The sequence below is a fragment of the Gopherus evgoodei genome, chromosome 9 (genome assembly GCF_007399415.2).
Source record: "Gopherus evgoodei ecotype Sinaloan lineage chromosome 9, rGopEvg1_v1.p, whole genome shotgun sequence".
Lineage (NCBI taxonomy): Eukaryota > Metazoa > Chordata > Testudines > Testudinidae > Gopherus > Gopherus evgoodei.
The window spans coordinates 25,658,232-25,680,733 of record NC_044330.1 but is presented as its reverse complement, the minus strand read 5'-3'; the positions used below and the strand labels follow the sequence as shown (position 1 = coordinate 25,680,733).

Here is a 22,502-nt window from a genome sequence, read left to right as displayed (position 1 = left end):
GAGTTGTGCAGGTTTAGTAAAAATTATTTGTGTGATATGAATAAATGGGAAAATATAGTTGTAGGAACTTCATTGAAGCTTCCTTTGAATGTCTATTACATCAGACATGTGATGTAATATTTGTCGTAAATAATGTCAATGAGGTACTGTATTTTGCACATGTGGCATTACCTTCAGTTGTGTTCCTATTCAGATTTGTACTATAAAGAAGCATGGCAATAAAGACAGAACAAAACAGCTCTGTTAAACAAAATAATATATCTGGAAACAAGAGGCATGTTTATAAGAACTCTGAGTAAAACATCAGATAGTTGGACCCCATGCAGAATGTTTTTGGGAACAGTTTATGTACAATTTAAGATTTAATTTGTGAGCCTCTAATAACTGTGCAACAGTTCCACTAGGTCTGAGAACCACAACCTTCTTAGCAAATTGAGGGTGATTAAAAAGGGAGAAGGGCCACAGTCATTCCAACCTTCTAAATCACTCTTCCTAGTACTGGAAGAAGGAGAAAGCGGAGAGAAGCTGATTCAGTCATTTGTGTGCCAGAGAGTTTATTCCCAGTGACATTTAGTCTGGTTCCCTGGTGAAGAATAACCTCACCTTTGTGTTCTGGCTGAATGTGAATAGGTCTCTTCCGAGGTGGCCTAGCTCCCTGGACCATTCTGGGGCTATCTATCTGCTGATAACTTAGCTTACTCACTTTTGCGATTGTGGCCCATTTATGAGGATCACACCAGATCACTGTGTCTCTAGCACGTGGTTGCCAGTAAGGCCTTCAGAACACTGAAGAAGTTTTGAAGTCCCTTCTAAGGGTATCTTCTATCTTGCTGCCTGCAGAGTCTTCAGGAATTACCACATCCTCTACCAGGGATGCCCACGTTGCAACAGCCTTCTGGCAGATGAAGATAGAACCTTTGAATTCTAGACCCCTGCAGAATCTCTAATGACTTATTTGAAGAAGGAATACAGGGCGATGGGGAACTTTGTTTTCATTTTGCTCACTGCTCCCCCAAAATCAGCTTTTAAAAGCTAGGGACCAGATTCTGTTTCTTCCAAGAATACAGAGAAGTAGGGCAAAGATGGCTTACAGCTATAGACTTTCCCTTGACACGGGCCTGGCTAAGCTTGCTCTAATTTAAGAGTGGCTGCAATAGCTCTGTAGGGTGCCAGTCCATAGCCAAAAATAACCAGAATACAGACACACGCTGGCCATGCCTCCTGCCACCGACATATTCCCGGCAAGCTTCCTGTATCAAGAACTGAAAAGGGGACAATGGTAGAGCATTTCGGGCAGCTCTGCACTATCTAAGGAAACCCCTTATTCCCTGAGGGGCCATTTTTACTAGGTGAACAGCCCTTTTATATTACTGGAACAGCATGAAGGGGCCAATCTGACTTTCAGATTGCAGTGGGTAAAACAGGAGTGCTGAATTGCTGCTCTGCACTGCCAAAAGTACAGAACCTGGAGCAAGGGTGCTCCAGGTATGGCCAAGCTCTACAGCCATGGAGATGTCTGAATGGAGTATTTGCAGAAAGAAAAGTGCCGCTCAGATGTTTCAGGGAGCTCTGGATCAGGAATGAAAATGTCTCAGACACCAATGCCACAAAATTACAGACTTTTTGGAACTATTCAGATGCTCCTATGTGTCACCTGTTTGGCGCACTGAGCTGGGTCTGCATTTCATTTGCCCAGGTCTTACACCAAAGTCCACTGGATTCACCCCAGTGTATCAGATATCAAGCTCAGGCCCAGTGGATCTAAAATATTTTTGTTCTGAGTAACTTCAAGAATCAAAACATACTACATGTGAGCGTTTACATTTTAATCTAGGAATATCAAAAATAACTAAGATTCCAGCTTCACCCACCATTTTCCCCATATAATCCAGGTTTATAATGTTGTAAAGTTCATTTTAAAGGACGTCAAGGTTCTTAGATTCAAAATTTGACCTACTTTTCCCCTTTTACATCTGTTTGCAAAGTCCATGTTTTTCTTTATATACATTGTTTCCAAAACAAATGCTTCCTGCTTTTTTCCCTTGAAAAAAAACATTAAAAATACACAATGCTCATAGCTGTCATGCGTAACCTCACATTAACAAACCCAGAGCTTGAAAATGATTGAGGAAATAATTTTTGCAAGGAGGTGGATTTCATCTTCAGGCTTCTAAAGGATACTTAAAAAAATCAACTGCTAATAAACTAATGTTTTTAATTATGAAAAGAAACTTTACAAGTGTTCTTTAAGAAAATCTGTGGAAAATACTCTAATCCATTTGCCTAGTCTGGGGAGAGGCAACTTTTCTTGGGTTTCAGAAAGAAGTTTAAAAATGCAAGTGACACTTTTATTGCGTATCACTTTAATAAGCGTAACAATCATTTTACATCCTATGGGGCTTGATCCTGCAGTCCTTATTCACGTGAGTTCAGTGGAATTACTCACATGAGGATTGCAGTACTGAGCTTAATAATATGGTTTTAAAGCTACTGCACTAAAAGTCACTTTGGAAGCATCTTACCAGAGGTATTTTCATCTCTTTTGGTGTCTTTCATGGTTTCACATTCTGGTGAAGACAATCCCATCAGAAGGAATTTGTCAACTGGCATAGAAGCAGGACGTGCTTGCAAACTCCTCGTTGTACGCCTTATAACTCCTTCTGTGTCTTTCATGTCTGTTGGCTCAGAGGTACCGTCTTTAATTTCTGTAGCTTCCTGAAAGCCCATTTTGCTCTTCTTCCTGCCTTTTGCCGGAGCACTTGCTGTGCGTCGGAGAATTCGATCACCAATTGATCGTTTCCGCACGTAATGTCCATTGTTTTCAGCAGAATTGTGTTTGGGATTCTTGTTAAACAACCCTTTGAGTCCTATCAGCTGCCTATTCTGAAAACAAGAAAACAACCACAATCTTTAAGTTCAGCCTGTGTTTTAAACTGCTATTGAATACATATTTGTGAATCATGAATGCAATATCACAAAACAAAGGAAAACAAAGCAAAAATTCACACCAACTAATTCACACATATTCAGACCAGGAAACAATCAGCATAGGTCACCATGAGTTCGTGCATGTATGAATTCCCCCTCATTAGGAAGGCAGCCTGCCATAATTACTGTGGATCTTTACTAGAAGTTTCCTAATCAGAGCTGACAAGACTGTAAGAAATGCTCTGCAGTGACAGGCAGCCCATTAACTTAGAGTTTTATGACATGGGCCTCATCAAAGCAACATTTAAATATTTCAGAATCTTAATGAGGAATGAAGCAATATGGTAGTTATGGTACATAATGCGACTGGGAACTGTTTGATAAATCTGTGCCCAGCAAGTGAAAAGTGCATGCTAATGAAGACTACCTTAGTGGCTCCTAGAAAGTGCAATATAGTGTAACTGGGATTGAGGATTAAAGGACTCCACTGAAAGGAAAACAAATGCAAACATATTTGGCTAACATTTTCAAGGTTGTGACACAAGCAAACAAGATAGTTGGTGTAAGTAATTCTCTATAGTTATTTAAAATAGATTATTAATCTTACACCAATCTCAATCAGATAGACACTTCACTAGGCATTCTCAATTATACAGGGTATGGAAAGTACCTCCAGGTTTTAAATATATCTTGTAAAAAAAACAACACAGTACATCATTAAAGTAAGCATTTGGTGGTGGGGCAAAATTTTGTACAGAAGAGGTCAAGTCTCAAAGGGTGTTTTTTAAATCCTCTCCTAGTGCTATCATTCAGCCCAATTATACTATGAAATTACTCAGAAATTCAATGTTTTCCTGAACTCTGTCCTCTCTGAAGAGTATGCAAGCCAAATAGCAATACCTGTTGAATGTCAATGACATGGGATTTCATTTGTATTCACTTGTGCTTCTGGATACCTACAGATCCTGGAAGCCCCTATACATTTTCTTTAGTCCTTTTAATTTTCTTTTAAGATGGATTTAGTGTTGGTGAAAGATGCCAGATTGATCACTTCGGAGACTGAAGATCTCTGTGTTTCCACAGAACAGATACAGACCAAGTGGTGTCAATGCAAGTTGCTCTGCAATGGCCTCCACCCTTTGTTGAAGGGACCACTTCCGGAGGTAAAAGCAAGTAATTCAGTTCCCATGTGCATTCAGTCCCACTTACATGCTGAGACCAGGGTGCCAATTGTGGGGTAAACACCTGTACACATGAATCTGGACTGACATCCCCAACTCATTTAACATAGAACAGGATGTTCATGAAATGGTCACAAATTCAGTCACCGTTGAGCTGAACGGTGTTAAAACTGGTGACCTAGGCTCCATTTACACTGGCCTTCTCCCCTCAAATGTTTCCGCTGATACAGATCTACTCATTGGAGCAATTGTAGGTGCTTTAGAGCAGACAAAGTGTTGGTGATGTTGGTTTTAGATCCTGTTGTTTAGATCTGCTCTGAGCAGAGAGAAAGACTCTGAGCTACCTGATTCCTCTTTTCACACTCCTTAAAAAATAAATCTAAACATAGTCATTCAAATGAAGGTCCTTTTATTCTTGGTACCCCTCTCTGTTTTAATTAACTTATCTATGCTGTTGACTTCTGGTAATCCTTTTAACCCCCTATTTATAGAACCTTTACACCTCTTGTAAACTGTTGAACAGAGGCAGTTAATGCTGAAATAATGAGTAATGCAATGAGCTTTCGCTTTCATTTTAAAACTTGAAATTTAAAAATTTTTCAACTTTTGCAATATGGCAGAAAAGCAACAACACTTCACATGCTACAACTTAAATGGTTAAGAACTAAAATCGGAGTTTAAAATGTCTTCTCAAATACCCAGAAGTAATGGTGTGACTACAGCTCTTGACAATTACTTTTTAAAAATAAAGTAACTTAAAATGAGTCTATGGGGGTGTACTTACTGTACCTAGGTGAGGAATGAATATTAGGTGACAAAGAAAAGAGCATTCACAGTTATGCATGCTAGGATTATGGCAATGATATTGCTTTGAGGTTAAAGTGATTTTCTGCAAGGGTCAGGGGGAAAATTTTATATTATGGGCCTTATTCTCCATCCCCTTGTGCTTTGTGCAGTCATTTATATAAGGGCTAAGGGAGTGAAACTGCACTGGTGTAAATGACAACACAAGGTGCAGAGCACTGGAGAAGGTGACAACACAAGGTGCAGAGCCCTATGTCTCTTGTTGTTATTGCCGTTGTTCTGTATATTTTGCTTTTCTCTGAAGCGTTAGCTGTTAGCCCCTGCCGGACACAGAACTCTAGATTTGATACACCACTAGTCTGATCCAATATGAAAAATGCCATGTTCCAAAATTGTAGGAATCAGTCAAAGCCCCCATTCGTTCTGCGAGGTTATAGTGATGCATCTTAACCCATTGTTGCCAGCAGTACGACACAGAAACATTTGTAAAGTATTTATGTTCCTATGTATACCTACTTTTCCATACATTTCATTGATTGTTATATGGACAAATATGGATGCTTCAGTTAGTCCCTCTAAGTACACATGACGATAGCCTAATAAAATGAGAAAACAAAGTAACAAAGAATCAGCACTATGCATTTTATGTGCAGTTAGCAAGGCTGTCCATACAATGTCTTTTGCAATTATACATTTCATATACAGTAACTCCGAGCAATTGTTTATTAGTAATAATACAGTCCCCTTCCATAACATCTTCCGCCTGAGAACCTCAAACGGCCTCACAAACATTAATGAGTTTAGTCTTGCAACCCTCTAGTGAGGTAAATAAGTATTTCTCTCCATTTTACAGGTGAGGAGACAGATACAGAGGCTGAGACTTTCAAAAGCCCATGGAACTGGGCATCTAAATCCCTGAGGTAGCTTTGAGGATTCCCCCTCATAGCTATTAAGAAATTTCCCTAATGTCACACAGGAGGTCTGTGGAAGAGCTGGGCACAGAACCCAGCTGTTCTGACTCTCCATTCTATGCTTCAACTACAAAACTATCCTTCCTCCTATTTTCAGCTAAATATCAAAGTCAAGTCAATGAGTGGAACTAACCAGGCACAAGACTGCTGAAGGCCACAGTTCGTTGTCCAACAAAATCTCGACCAATGGGATCATGGTCCCAAACAAGAAATCGAACCAAAGCTATTTCAGGCATGTGGATGGTAAAAGTGAGAGTTTCCTCCCAAACAGGGTTAAATCCTATGGGACAAACAGAATAGAAAGTCAGGAAAATACAGCAGCAGCAGCCAACATTGACATTATTATCTGTGAAACACCAGAGGTAAGGAAAGCAATCACCCAAACAGACCTGATGCACAAGTGACTGTATATTATTTCCCATGAACTATATATATATATATATATATATATGGAGATATACCTATCTCATAGAACTGGAAGGGACCCCAAAAGGTCATTGAGTCCAGCCTCCTGCCTTCACTAGTAGGACCAAGTACTGATTTTACCCCAGATTCCTAGGTGGTCCCCTCAAGGATTAAACTCATAACCCTCAGTTTAGCAGGCCAATGCTCAAACCACTAAGCTATCCCTCACAGTCACTAGCAGACAAATAAATAAAGATGCTGCACCATAGCCATTTCCTTTCCCTAAGTGGGGCCTTTGCTTTGTGGCTGCTACCATAGGCTCCAACTCTGTGGGTGCTCCAGGGCTGAAGCACCCATGGGGAAAACTTGGTGGGTGCAGCAGCTCCCCGCCCCCCCCACCTCACCTACTCTCTGCCTCCACCTCCTCCCCTGAGCGTGCCGCCGAGTCATGCTTCTCCCTCCCTCCCTCCCAGCGCTTGCACAGCGAAAGCGCTGTTTCGTGCGGCAAGAAGTGGGTGGGAGGGGGAGGAACGCGGCGCACTTGGGGAAGAGGCAGGGCTGGGGCGGGGATTTGGGAGCGGTCCAATGGGGCAGGGAAGGGGCAGAGTCGGGGTGGAGGCGAGCACCCCCCGGTGCCAAGGAAAGTTGGCATCTGTGGCTGCTACATGGGAGTTGAGCTGTATGCGTGGCAAGTCAAGAGGATGGAATGAGGAGAATAGCCACTAATGCAGTCTGTGTAAATTACAATGCAAAATGCAGCACTATGATGTGCCTATGCAGCTGTCTGAAGAGATCCATATGCAGAAAAATTAGTGCTATCTCTCTGGCAGCTTTTATGAACAACAGAAAGGGTCTAGATTGAGCATCTGGCAGAAAGTCTGCATGTGGCGGCATGGCAGGGCAGACTGCTGTGCTACTTGTCTGATAGGTCAAGCTCAGATAGGCCAAGATGCCCAGGAACTATCCCTGTGTTTCTTCACGGGTTACTGCCATTCATGAGAACTGACAGCCACATCTCCCTGGCTGTTCCATTCTGTTGCTAGCCTAGTGTCCCATAGGGGTTGATGTGGCAGAGAGGTTGTCTGTGGCATTGTTTTCATTTTGTTTCTCATTACTTATATATACCATGCATTCTGTATGATAGGTACTAGGGACTTCTACGTAAAGGAGACATACGCAGAGTCAAGGAAAAAGAGAGGGAGTTTGAGGAAGGCATTCTCCCTTCTCAACCTCTCCATTATCTTATTTATCCCATTCTGCAATTTTTGGCTAGAAAACAGAATTTTAAAGCTCAAGATCCAAGGATATATCATTCATCAAAAGACACTCACTTGGTTTCATGTGCTATCAAGCTTTGCAGTCCAACACCGATGCAAAAAAAATTAATACAGTATCTGACTGATATAGTTGACTGCAGACACAAGATTTTTCTTAACCATTTTGTTTTTCTTGATTCTGGTGTTGGTCATCATCTTACCTGCAGACAGCTGTTTCCATGATTCTACTGTGAGAAGTTCAATTATTACTCACATCTGCCCTCTTCCCAGGACTCTTGTTAAAAATTGAAGGGTTAGCCTTGTTTTCTTCTCTTCTCACTAGCTAGAGGATTCCAGCCCATTCTTCACTCTAGAGGGACTGCGGCTTGAGTGTCAGAACTATGTTAACTGCCTAATTAAGGATCAGATCCTGTCACCCCTTCCACGTGCTGTGTAATAACTTACCCTGCAAATTGTCCCATCGTAATCACTATGGATACCTTCACCAGTGTTAATGTTCATTGGGACTACCAGCATAGCAAGGTATTACTATAGTATTACTTAACATGAAGTAAGGATGGCGGAATCTGTCCCTAAGCGTATAATTCAATAACCATTGGAGAGAGAATTACACATAGATGTAGCAGAGAAGAATAGACCCCAAAAGATTAAAACATTCAAGACCTGACTCTCATGTATGCCCTGTTGCCTTTATATAGCTTTGGTGGGTAAAAGGGCCATAAAGGGGGAGAAAACAGCCTCAGGAAATGTCCTCTACACAAGGATGTCCTCTGACAAGAGCAGAACTGGCAGAGTAGCTCTGTGCTAGCCTCCTCCATGTCCCTAGGTGCATGCCGGGAACAATTCAATAATAATTTATAGTCAAATACTATCAAAAACTGCAGGCCCAGCTAAAAATCAGCAAGGAAACTTCACCCTTGTCACTCACTAGAAGGTAATTCTCAAACTCATCAGGGACATAGTAACATGGAGAAGGACCAGAATGTCACACAAGGACATTTGGACAATCTTCAAAACTGGAGTTATAGAAATGGGATGAAATTGAATGGTGAAAAGTGTAAGGTCATGCACGTAGGGACTAGTGACAAGAATTTTCGCTACAAACTTGGGATTTATTGGTTGGAAGTGACAGAGGATGAGAAAGACCTGAGTATACTGGTCAACTATAGGAAGAGTATGAGCCGCCAGCGTGATGTGGCCATGTAAAAGGCAAATGGAATCCTAGGATGCATCAGGGAAAGTATTTCCAGTAGAGACAGGGAAGTGTTATTACCATTGTACAAGGCCCTGGTGAGACCTTATCTGGAAACTACATGCAGTTTTGGTCTCCCATATTTAAGAAAGATTAATTAAAATGGGAACAGATGCAGAGAAAAGCTACTAGGACCAGAGGAGTGGAGAACCTGCCTGACAAGAGGAGACGTGAGGAGCTTGACTTGTTTAGTCTAACAAAAGGAAGTCTATGGGAAGATATGATTGCTCTCTATGAATACATCAGAGGGGCAAACACCAGGGAGGGGGAGGAATTATTTAATTTAAGGACCAATATTGGACAAATGAATATAAACTGGCCTTCAACAAGTTTAGGCTTGAAATTAAACAAAGGTTTCTAATTATCAGAGGAGTTAAGTAACTGGGTCCCATAACACAATTGTTATTGGAATGTGGAAAATTCTGAGTCTAACCAGTTCCTACCTTGGTTTGGCTGGCCAATATGAACATGGCAAACCATGCCTGAATAACTGCATTATGTAGCAGCCTAGATTACAGAATAGTATGACCCTATTTGCATTGGTTGACCAAACCATATTAGCATGTCTAAGCATGGACATTTTTTATCCTTTTAAGAAATTTGGGCTAAACACAGTTTCTAACACTCTTTTGTCCAAACCATATCAGCAACGGCCAGCTGAAAGTGATTCTGCTGGAACTGATGTTAAACACAATTTCTCAAAATGATGAAAAATCTTGTTTAGGTGGGGCTTAAAGCAAATGAGAAAAAAGTCCATGCAATCCCTGAAGGATTAGTAGTTCAGCAGTTGTCACCACAGCATTCCACAGCTCTCCTCTGCATTGATCTAGCAATATGTTGTTTATTATTTGAAAATATGGTTGTACTTCATATTAAGGATACATTTATAAATAACTTATAAAAGGCTAATAAATGATTAATAGAAGTTATAAGCATATTATAGACATGAGGAATATGTTTTATTGATGGTTCTAAATACATCAGTAAAGGTTTTATAGATAGTTATATGCCCTTATTTTAAACAACTTTTTGACCTGTTTATTAACTATTTATAAACTATTAATAAATATTCTTTTAATATAAAGTGTGACCAAAAAATACTATGTTCATCACTCTTTGCATCTCTGGTAAATTATTCCAGTCATTCATAATTATTCAATAATTTACTATAGAAAAGAGAAAGTAGGGTATGTTATCTTACCATTGTCATCAACTACTCTGGTCTGGTCTTTACAGCAATCTACAGGTAACCCAATAATTTCCACCTCGACAAAAGGATCTATTATCTATTTTAAAAAACAACAATTTAAAAGCAACTCGTTATATACAAAGGATAATTTTCCATTAAGCTCTCACATAAATGCACATTTGAATGCTAAAGCCACTGCTCAGTGTGATTTTGCTAGTCATGTGATTATGGGAAATGCCACAGTAGACTACAGGATGATGTAGGCTTCATCACTGCTGTTTTGTGACATTGGGACATGTGGCCAGGTGGAACAAACTTTCAGATCAGTGCTAACAGCTGAAGAAATACTAACCAGCAGAATATATAGAATGCAGGGATTGTGGGGAAAATCCAGATCTAATGTGCAAATCCTGAACATCTGAAAATTACTGGCATATTTTAATTTAGGAGAAAAGCTCTTGTTAGGACAAATGCTGCCATGTCACTCCCAGGCATTCTATGACAGTTATAGTGAAAAAAAGTATTTAGTATCACTCAGACTACTTTACCTCCCCTCTGTCTCCTAATACTGAATCTGGAGGCTTGGGTAGTTGCTGTCCACTGATGACTTTGAGAATAAGATGCTTTTTAGGGTTGGCAGGAAGTGGATCACTGGAATAAGGGTTGAATGTACCTAGAGGTTTGCAGAGAATGAGAAAAAATAAAACCCTTAATATTAGAAATCCTATACAGGAGAAAAAAAAAAGAACTTCTACCCTCCTGAATGCATAGAATAAATAACATCATATAATCACATGCTTGACTGGGCCTCCTGTCTATAACTTAATTTCTACAAATGACATTCGCCCTGATACAGAAGGCTCATTCAAGGATCTCTAACTATATAGGCTCAGGCCCATTTTACGAGAATGATCCTACCAGTTCCAGTGTTAAACTGGTTCAAAGAACTAAGGTGATTTTAAAATGATGGTGGCAAAACCAAAACCCTAAAAAAATAGAAATGTGCTCGCTGTATGAGCATGTGGATCACTGACTCCTGTTCCAGAAATACTAGGATGTCCATTGATTTCAGTGACAGATCAGGCTGCAAAAGCTGACTGCTATGGGGTGTTAAGCAACTTCACCTCCCAAGTTGCTCAGGCTGGTCTACACTTTGTAGGAGAAACCCAGAATATCACAAGATGGGGTGCTAATAACTTACTTAGATTAACTCTGAGAGATCATATTATGGTAATTGCATATTCAGAAAGCTGGCAGTCATTTTGTTAAGGTTTATAGCAAACACTGCAAATGTGCCTTTCATTAATCATTTAAAAAGTCAGATGCAAACCAAGCTAATTATTTTATATATGTGTCAAAAAGCTCCCACGCAAGTTCTTGTTTTAATTCCTTGTTTTATTCTAGATATTTAGCTCTAAATGCAAAATAATGGAAAACTGACTGCAAAAGTCATTTTCTAAAATAACTGCTATAATAAAATAATAATAATAAATGTGTGGTATGACATTACCTTTGCACATCTGCTGAGGTTTGAGGACATACCCACAGTTGCCGTTCATCCTGAACTTTGCTTGATTAACCTGCATCATGCGCCCATCAGACTGGTAGTTTAATGCCACTGTTGAATTAAGAGATTTAGGAATCATTGATAAGTGTAACTGTAACTTGCATTTAATATAAAGCCCATGTGAAAACATTACATACATAAAACACCTACCCAGTTGGCAACCAGCATTCCAGTATGGTAAGGGGTTGAAATTGCTGGAGTCAATCCGATATGCAGATGGATAGATTCTGGTGAGCTGTTTCTGGTTGTAAAGTATAAATTGCTCAGACTTCTGCTGCACTACCTGGTGGGCCCTTGTTTCACTGAATGATAACACATTTCCCATAGTCCCTATGTGTTTATAGTTAAAAAAAAAGAAAAGAAAAAGAAAAAGAAAACCAAGAATAACAACTGTGAGATAAATTGCTATATTTACAGGTCAATTATACTGGTGTATATCTAGAATAATTTGGACTCACATTAGTGGAGTTAGTCTAGATTCACAGACCATCATATCATGCTTGCTTTACTCTTACAGCTGGAGATCAAGTGGAAGAAATATACAATGTAACTGCTAATTCCCATTAGGCAATAGTCCTAAACTGTGTTAAGTTCAATAAAGCTGTTGTATAATTAACTCTTTCCATACCTATGATTAGGTTCTTCCTCATCCTACCTCCATATACCCAGGACATCTTTCAGCTACCTCTTGACAGCCTGCAAATCCCCTTGGGCTTTGACAATCCTCTTCCATACTACCCTGGAAGGATAGATCACATAGACCTCAGAACAGCACTGCCTTGCTGTTATGCTCTTTCTGTAACCTTGCCCTACCTCACCTGCAAGTGTGTGCCACTACGTCTTTCCTCTATAGGGATTGGGGCAAGGGCTGGAATGGGACAGAATGGACCAACGCATCAACTTCCATTTGCAGGACTGTCCCTTGCTCGGCTTCCTGCTTTCCAGGCTTATGTGGAAAGCCAGGCAGGAATCAATGCAAATTGAAAATGCATCAAATCCTGGAAAGCCTCAGCCAGAACTGTTGCTGAGAAGCTACAGGGGACTCAAACAATGACAGCATAGCTAAAATCTAGCTGAAGCCTTGTAGCAAGGGGGAGAGAGTAATCAGTTCAGCCCCACAGAAAGTCACCTCCTTCCTCTATGGGTCTCAGGATACCCTTCCCCGTGGATCCCCAAGATCCATGGGAGGAGAACTCCTATGCAATCCACAGTCTCCTCCATTCATTCCACTAGAGGAAATATTTGCATGAAAGCTTGGGTTCTCATTTGGGGCCTAAAACATTACCCTGAGTTTCACTTTTCCCTAAGTCAGTAGGCATTGTCCTGCACTCTTATATAGCTTGTCTTTATGGCTGAAGTGCTTTTAAATGTAGGTTCATAATTCTCTGCACAGTACTTTTTTAAGCAGAAATAACCCTTGCACTTGAATTTATTTTTTCTAACTTCCATATAGAGACAGCAGCAAAGAGTCCTGTGGCACCTTACAGACTACCAGACGTACTGGAGCATGAGCTTTCGTGGGTGAATACATGCATCCGACGAAGTGGGTATTCACCCACGAAAGCTCATGCTCCAATACGTCTATTAGTCTATAAGGTACCACAGGACTCTCTGCTGCTTTTACAGATCCAGACTAACACGGCTACCCCTCTGATACTTGACAGATAGAGACAAATACTCTAATTAAACAGAGCCCCTGAGGAGTATCTTTCACTTTCAGATATTTAAAGCTGCTCCTTGGCATAATTAGTCTTTGCTTATATTACTATTCTGGGAGAGTTGAAAAAGGCAGTAAAAATTCTACAGAAATTAAGAAATGTTTGCAGCTAATAGAAAAGCATTTATATTTTTTAAAAGAACAAGTGTTCACTTTCAGCACTTAGGAACTGAGGAACTGATCTGTAAAACTAGATCTGTGATCCACAGCTAGACCTCTGACAATGGCCAGTACCAGATACGTCAGAAGAAGGTGCCAAAAGCCTTTAGTAGCAATTGTGGAATAATCTAGTCACAAGACAAGTTTCTTCCAAGCCCTATTAGTTAGTTATTGTCTTGTGCCCTAAATCATGAAGGTTTAGTTCCCCTATAAAAATGTATAGCCTATTGTTGAAACTGTGCATGTTCTTATTACTCATATAAACATCTAATCCTAGTAAAAATGCTATTAAGCTCTTGGCCTCAATGACATCTTGCGGCAATGAGTTCCTCTAGTTTATTAGGCAATGTGTGAAGTATTTTCTTTAATCAATCTTGTATCTATTGTCTTTCAGTTTCACTATATGTACTCAAGTCCTTGTTTTGTGTGAAAGGGTAAATTGCAGCACCCAGTCTCCCACCTCTATATCAATCACACCTCTGCTTATTCATCTTCTCTCTAAAGAGACCCAGTCTTTTCAATCTTTTTTTAATGTAGAAATCTTTCCTCTGAGCATTTTTGTCTTTTTCTGAGCTATAGTGACCAAGACTAAGCACAATATCCTAGGTGGAGATGCCCAACATGAGAAACTCTAAAGGGGCCTGATTTTCAGAAAACACTGAGCATTCAGCATCTGAATATCAGACCCAAAATTCACCCAAAACGACTAGTCACTTTTAGATTTCTGGGCCTGAGCTTCTCTGCGATGCCTTTATCCTCCTTAATTACTCCATTTACTCACTGGTAGTCCAAAAGCCCATATATTCCCATACAAGCTGACATAGAATTTCTTCTTTGTTTTTACATCTTTGGCTATCCGCTCTTCTATTTCCATCTTAGCCCTGTCAATTTCTATTTTTACCTTGTCTAGTAAAACAACAGTAAGCTCTTTGGGCCAGAGACCATGTGTACCTCTATACAGCACCTAGCATAACGACATCTTGATTCCAACTGGACCTCTGGGCATTACATAATATTAATATTAAATAATAGTAGCATACTGTTATGATAAAAGCTAAGATAAATTTCATAATACAGTAAGACCATACAAGCTTCTCCTGGAAGAGTCTGCCTTCCCAGAATCACACAGAGGGAGTATTACTAAATTATGAAACTCACAAGGAAACTGAAGAAATGTAGGAGGGCGCATTTCCCTGGGGAAGAAAAGGATGGTGTTATACCAGTGGTGCGTAACCTGTAGTCTGTGGCCCATCAGGGTAATCCACTGGTGGGCCGCAAGGCAGTTTGTTTACATTGATGGTCCGCAAACACGGCCACCCGAGGGTCTCAGTGGCCGTGGTTCACCGTTCCCGGCCAATGGGAGCTGTGGGAAGTGGCGCAGGCCACAGGGACGTGCTGGCCGCAGCTTATCGCAGCTCCTATTGGCTGGAAAAGGTGAACCCCGGCCACTGGGAGCTGCAGGCGGCTGTGCCTGTGGACGGTCAATATAAACAAACTGTCTTGCAGCCCACCATCAGATTACCCTGATGGACTTCAGGTTGCACACCACTGTGTTATACTATCTTTCTTCATGGATTAAGATAGGTGATAACTGATGAGCGACCTGGTCAACTTTTAAAAGTTCTCTGAAAATAGAGGAAACTTAAGACCACAGCTATGTGTCCCACCCAAATATATAATCAAGTGAAATAACACTTATATAAGTAAAATCTACATCCACAGTCTCACCATCATCTACTATATCTTGGGCTGCCACAGAGTTTGTGTACACCACTAAATCAGAAAGAGCACGGCACAGCTTCATGGTTTTTCTCCGGCGGCCCAACCTGTTGAGTAACATTGTATATTAAAAACAAATCAGATTTTTATTTTTAATGTTTACTAATTCTTTAAATCTCTCCTCTGTAATTCTGTCCTTTTCAAAAAATTAATTCACAGCTGAGCACTGTTATATCCATTTATACTATATAACTATAGCTGTTTCCTAACTGAAAGACAAGTTTAAATAGCAAGAAATAAAGGAAAAACAACAGGCTTACTAAACAGGATTTGGGGCACTCTCTAAGATTATGGTTCATTCCAAACCCGTTTCTCTCTCTCTCTCTCTCTCTCTCTCTCTGTGTCTTTCTCTCACACAAACATATACATTCTAGATATCCTCTTATACTAACAAAAACAAGATGGGCAGCCAGCTTTAGAAAAAATATCAGCAAAAGAGACATTTTAAATGCAATAAATGCATACTTGAAAATGCATTTATTCCATTCTCAGCTGTAATGAACTGGGAGAGGTTGTGATGTGCTTTTATTCAGTCTATTTTCATGCAAAATTGATTCTGGCTTTTTTTCACTAGCAAAGTATTGCTGCACCATTTCTATTCATTTTGAGAGTAATTATTATTTGTATTTCACTGAAACGCCATGTAACTCAGTGTTGGGATTTTAAGCAAATACATTTCAACAATGCAGGCGACACAACGGATTTGCTATTGAGAACTGAGATGGCATAAAGCACAATATGGACATTTAATGGCAAAATCTCTCTCTTTTTCAACGACGCCAAAAATTGTTGGGATTTCTGACCTGTACAACTGCCCAGTTTCTTTTCCAGAAGAATTTTGTTGACTTTCTTCATCATCAGATGTGCTATGAGATTTGGACCTTGATTTGACAGCTTTCTGTTGGGGAAATCAATGAATCCATCTGCCATGTAAATCCACAACACTTTACTGACATTAAATGGAGTTTAAGATGCCTCTAAGGTGCACAAGGTGACCTGACTGGTATTTTATATATCTCATTTCTATGATTAAAAAAAATAACCGATCTGGTTTTGATTCACAATAGGCAATGGCCATCGTCTTACTGTCTCAGTGTAATGTATCAGAGCACATGGTGCTACATTCTTGCTGGCAACTCTGCAAATACAGGATAAAAGATGGCCAAGGTGGGATCTGTGGGGTCAGCTCTTGTGCCCTGATTTTTACTCTCAAAAAATCTAAGGTCTTCACGCCCCACAGGCGCTCCATGGATGAAACAGCAGTGCGGCAATCTGGGACAGGGTTTATAGACATCATCCACGTGAATCCCACCTCACCTTTGGACCCACTATCAGGTTACACTCCTCCTTCACTTGCACGATACTTTTGGTACAAATAACCTGCACATGTGCTTTTTGCAAAGCCTAATGAGCGGACAGATTATAGGTGGGAGATAAAAATGAGGAGAGCCAACATTTGGCCTGTAATAAAACCAAAATCATAACTGCTGTTTCCACTAAACTTGTATTGGTCATATTGGATTTCTAATGTACCATAGTATATTTAATAACAGCAAAAGATCTTTAACAGACAGTAACACAAATATAAAATGAATTGCTTCCAGCTATGACTGCGCCATTTATAAGAGAAGATTAACAAATACATTCCCAAAGAATTGAACAAACAGTCTCTAAGAAAAATTTTCAAACATCTTAACGTTTGTTTCTGTTTTATGAGCCATACAGTAGATGAAAGGATCAAAAGATTCTAATTCCACACAATACACAGTACAATTTCTATCTAAAAAGGCTAACATTTCAAAAGAATTCTCTTTTCATAAGCATCTCTCTTTTAAATAGCAATAATGATTGCCAACTGTAGATTTTGTGATGCCAACAAGTAGCCAGTTTACTGAAAATATCTTTTCTACAGTGTAGGCTCTCCAACCTTTGATTTCAACATTCTTACATATTCAGGGACATTATGACTGCAGTTCAAAGAGCTCTTTAATTTCCCCTCTCAGTATTAAGAGGTGGCTACTGCGTAAGTGAGAAGTCCTTTTCCTTTCTCTCGCAGATTAATCCTACTACATTCCGTCTGAACTTCACATATTTTATTTCATTTAATACGGTATACTAATAGAGACCATAACTGAGTTGATCCTGCTGTCCTCAGTGCTGAAATAGAATAATCAACCCTTTTGAAGATTATCTATGCTGTTTAGTTTTACATCGAGGGGCCTGGGAGTCTGGACTCCTGAATTCCACTTACAGTTCTGTCAATGACTCACTGAGTGAACCTGATGTAGTTACTTCACTCTGATTTCCAAAGTTCCAAAATTTCAAAGCATTTACATTTAATACACTTGAATAAGTATTCTGGTTTTCACAGGGGCTATGCACACACTGCTTCCAATTAGGCCATTTATTTAGGAGCCTAAATTTAGATTTAGGTGAGTAATTTTAGGTACTAATATTTAAAAATATTGACCTCAACCCCCTGTGCCTCAGTTTACCCTCTTTCACAGAGTATCCACTTAAAGTTATCCAGCATACTGTTTTGTTGTGAGAATTCATTAATGTCTGCTTAGCATTTTGAGAGTCTCATTTGGAGGTCTCTGTATGTGTGAAGAATATTACTACTATATATCATACTAAGCATCCTTTTGGCTGCCAGCCTGGAAAATGACAGTGTTCTAAGGGTTAAGTTATTCTAAGTCTGTCTTGGTCTGTCTGCAATAGTCATTAAAAATATAATACTCTGCCTTATTATTTCAGCAAAAATTTGAAGTAAATGGGGCATCCAACTGGCTATATCCAATTAGAATAATTAGTTGAAGTGATTAAATTATTAAAATGTTTTCCACTCAGTGTAGACAGTAATTTCAGTTTTTTAGCAACTGATTTCTTTATCTGGCATCCCAGTACAGAGCATTTATTATCTCATTGGTGTATATGGGATTCCAATGCGTAAATGCCCATTTGTGTGTATGTTACTTGCAGAAATCACCTGTGTATTGAATGGATAGAATTTCTTATTGCTTACCTTTTAGTTCCCTGAAAGACAAAGACTGTGAACATGTGCACTTAGCTAAAGCAACAACAACAAAAACCTACTAGTTTTAAACCAGTGCAGTTTGATGATCTAATTACAAATAGGAGGCTTGATTCTCTTCTCCATTATACCTCTTCCACACTAGCGTAACTTCACTGATTTCATTTGAATTAAACCAGCAGGATTAAATGGAGTTATGCTGACATAAAACTGGTATAACAGATTAAAGAATCAGATCATGCAACTCCACAAAAATTCAGATATTATCTGAAATACAATTAAAAGTCATGAAAAATTACACTTTTACAAAACGGAAGTATAGGGCCTGGTTCTGCCAAGGTCATTGAGTAACCTTTTTTATTAACCCTTAGACAGACACAGATTTGAGACACTGCAGTTCCACCTACCTTGTATTTCCCAAAATTGCCCATTAATGAGCGGCTATGGGATTTCTTCCCACTTTCTTTTGTGTCTCGGTTCTGTACAAAGAAAAATGCACAATGAACATATTTTCAAGCCACCTTAGGCAGTGTCTTTCTTTTGTTATGTTTTTAAGTTTGCTACAATCTTTAAAAAGATTAGTTAAAAATTAGTTATTTTTCACACTAATATGCATTCTTGAATGTGACACTGCTATTAAGATAATATAATAATTATACAGGGGGAATAAGAGCGAAAGTGAGGCTGTTGAATCTAAACCCAAAATACTTAGCTTTGGATGTAAATTCAAATCTGCATCTGTAATACAGGATTTTTTTTGCTTCTTTATACTATTAATGACTTGGCAATGCGTGATGATAGGGAAAATATTCAAGTAGTAACGCAGCAGCATTTTAAACCTAACTGAAGACCAGAAAACAAGAATAGAAGGAGAGTCTCTTTCCCATAAATGTATTTTGATGATGTGAAATCAGCAACATCATCTTTATTCAGGCTAGCTGAAGAAAAAAATGGTTACCCACCTTTTAGTAACTGTTGTTCTTCGAGAGGAGAGCAGGAGCCCCTTCATCCTTTCTGCCACTGTGATGAAGAGCTGGGTTGAGCATCTGAATGGCTTGGTACGCTCTGCGTAAAAAGCCAAAGCCCTTCGGACATCCAGGGAGTGTAGCCTCCGCTCTTCGCTGGAGGCGTGTGGTTTCAGATAAAACACCAGGAGAAAGATATCTTGGCCCATGTGGAACTGTGAAACGACCTTGGGTAGGAAAGCCGGATGAGGTCTAAGTTGGACCTTGTCCTTGTAGAAGACTGTATACAAGGGCTCAGATGTTAACGCTCGAAGCTCCGACACCCGTCGGGCCAAGGTTATCGCCACAAGGAAGGCAGTCTTGTACGACAGGTACAGCAGGGAGCACGAAGCCAGAGGCTCGAAGGGAGACCCCGATAGGACGGAGAGGACCAGATTCAGGTCCCAAGCAGGGGTCGACTGACACACATGCGGGAAAAGCCTGTCCATACCCTTGAGGAAACGCCCAACCAGCGGGTTCACAAACACTGAGGCACTGCCCTCTCCCGGATGAAAAGCGGATATGGCCGCCAAGTGAACACGAAAGGAGGAAAGGGAGAGGCCCAGTTGTCTTAGGTGAAGCAAATAGTCAAGGACAACTGGAATTGGTACCCCCAGCGGGTCGAGACCCCGCTGACCCGACCATATGGAGAAGCGCCTCCATTTAGCCAGGTAGGTGGCCCTAGTTGACAGCTTCCTGCTACCCAGCAGCACCTGCCTGACTGTTGAGAGCACTGCAACTCCACTGGGTTCAGCCATGGAGCATCCAGGCTGTGAGGTGAAGGGACTCGAGGTTCGGATGGTGGAGGGAGCCCCGGTCCTGCATGATCAAGTCCTGGAGGAGGGGCAGCATCAGGGGCGCCTGAACGGACATGTGCAGGAGTGACATGTACCAATGCTGACGTGGCCATGCCGGAGCTATCAGGATTACCCTGGCGTGATCCCTGCGAATCTTTAAAAGCACTCTGTGTATCGGGGGAATGGAGGGAAAGTGTAGAGCAGACCATCCTCCCATGGCTGAAGGAAGGCGTCCAACAGAGACCCCGACTGTGGCCCAGGAGGGAGCAAAACAGTAGGCATTTCCTGTTTTCCCTTGAAGCAAACAGGTCTAACCAGGGAAAGCCCCAGAGCTGGAAAATTGAGCACACCACATCCCATCGGAGGGACCACTCGTGACCCTGGAACGAGCGGCTGAGGGTGTCCACCAAACCGTTCTGCTCCCCCGGAAGATAGAACGCCGTCAGGTGAGTGGCATTATGAATGCAGAAATCCCACAGTACGAGGGCTTCCCTGCAGAGGGGAGAGGAGCGTGCACCCCCCTGTTTGTTGATATAAAAGACTGCCGCCGTGTTGTCCGAAAGGACTGAAACACACCTGCCGGCCAGGTGAGACTGGAAGGTCAAACATGCCAGGTGGACTGCTCTCAGCTCCCTGACATTGATATGCAACTCGAGGTCCTCCAGCAACCACAAGCCCTGCATCCTGAGGCATCCCAGGTGCGCTCCCCAACCTCGATCCGAGGCGTCTGTCACCAGGGAGAGGGAGGGCTGTAGGGTAGCAAAGGGGACACCTATGCAGACTTCCCGTGGGTCGAGCCACCACCGTAGCGAGCTCAGCACCAAGCGGGGAACGGACACCACTGAGTCCAGAGGGTCCCTGCGCGGGCGATAAACTGTCACCAACCAGGATTGCAGCGGGCGAAGCCAGAGTCTGGCATGGACCACCACATAGGTGCATGCCGCCATGTGGCCCAGCAGCCAGAGGCAAACTCGTGCCGAGGTGACCGGGGCACGGTGCAGTCCGAGGATGAGCTCGGAAATTGCATGGAACCTGGACTCTGGCAGATATGCTTTGGCGTGTGTGGAGTCCAGAACCACTCCTATGAATTCTATTCGTTGCGTCGGAGACAGGGTGGATTTGGCTTTGTTCAAGAGGAGGCCAAGATCGAGAAAGGTCCACCTGATGAAGCACACCTGGGTCTCTACCTGCTCCTTGGAGTGGCCCTTTATGAGCCAGTCGTCCAGGTAGGGGAATACCTGGATGCCGTGCCTCCGCAGGAAGGCCGCCATGACCGCCATGCACTTTGTGAAGACCCTGGGAGCAGCTGACAGGCCGAACAGGAGCACCGTGAACTGCAGATGGATGTCGGCCACGATGAACCTGAGGTACTGACTGTGCTGTGGAATTATGGCAATGTGGAAATAGGCGTCCTTTAAGTCGAGGGCAGCATACCAATCTCCTGGATCCAAGGAGGGAATAATCGAGGACAGGGAGACCATGCGGAACTTGAGTTTCCTCACAAACTTGTTCAGCCACCGCAAGTCTAGGATGTGTCTCAAGTCCCCTTTTGCCTTCGGTATGAGAAAATACCGGGAGTGGAAGCCTTTGCCCCTGAGCTCCCGAGGGACTTCCTCTACCGTCCCTGCCTCTGTGAGGGACTTCAATTCTTGAATTAGAAGTTGCTCGTGAGAAAGGTCCCTGAAGAGGGACGGGGAGGGAGGTTGGTGGGGTGGAAGGGAGGAGAACTGGATAGAATATCCCCTCTCTACCATGCGGAGCACCCATTTGTCCGTCGTAATTCGGGACCAGGCACGGTAGAAGTGGGACAGACGTGACCCAAAGGTAGGGGTGGAAGGATCCAGAGTCTCGATTGATAGGTCACCCTCGACCGTACCATCAAATAGGGGGTCTAGGCCCAGATGGTGGTCTCGATTGGCCAGACACCTGGCCGAAGGGGTGGCGCTGGTGACACCTCCTGCCATTTCTGCCCCGCCTGCGCCCCAGCTCCTGGCGAGTCTGTGGCTGGTATGGGCAACGGGCCGCCTGCGGCCTAAACTGTCTGTGCTGGGTCACGAGGGTATGCAAGCCCAGCGAGCGAAGCGTGGCCCTCGAGTCCTTTAAGCTATGGAGACATTTGTCCGTTTTCTCTGAAAACAGTGTCTGCCCTTCGAAGGAGAGGTCCTGAATCATCTGCTGGACCTCATAGGGCAGGCCCGAGACCTGAAGCCAGGCTCCCCACCGCATGACCAGGCCTGTGGCCAGGGTGCGCGAGACTGAGTCCGCCGCATCTAAGGTGGCCTGGAGGGAGGCTCGAGAGATCACTTTGCCCTCCTCCACTAGAGCCAAAAACTTTGATCTCGAGTCCTGAGGAAGGAGCTCTGCAAACTTCGACATGGCCGAACACATGTTGTGGCCATATCGGTTTACTATTGCCTGTTGATTGGCAATGAGAGTCC

At 42.0% G+C, this 22,502-nt stretch overlaps 1 protein-coding gene across 1 annotated transcript in view; it reads right to left on the bottom strand.

Moving 5' to 3' along the window:
* The window catches only part of PLCH1 (phospholipase C eta 1), a 196,146-nt gene that overhangs the window by 5,305 nt on the left and 168,339 nt on the right, over positions 1 to 22,502 (bottom strand). The window contains exons 14-24 of the mRNA XM_030575977.1: positions 18,671 to 18,742; positions 16,033 to 16,127; positions 15,179 to 15,276; positions 11,725 to 11,904; positions 11,518 to 11,625; positions 10,556 to 10,680; positions 10,020 to 10,104; positions 6,018 to 6,164; positions 5,430 to 5,509; positions 3,356 to 3,415; positions 2,523 to 2,883 (exon numbers count right to left, since the gene is read on the bottom strand). Of these exons, the coding sequence (XP_030431837.1) occupies positions 2,523 to 2,883; positions 3,356 to 3,415; positions 5,430 to 5,509; positions 6,018 to 6,164; positions 10,020 to 10,104; positions 10,556 to 10,680; positions 11,518 to 11,625; positions 11,725 to 11,904; positions 15,179 to 15,276; positions 16,033 to 16,127; positions 18,671 to 18,742 (1,411 nt within the window). The remainder of the gene's footprint in view (positions 1 to 2,522; positions 2,884 to 3,355; positions 3,416 to 5,429; positions 5,510 to 6,017; positions 6,165 to 10,019; positions 10,105 to 10,555; positions 10,681 to 11,517; positions 11,626 to 11,724; positions 11,905 to 15,178; positions 15,277 to 16,032; positions 16,128 to 18,670; positions 18,743 to 22,502) is intronic.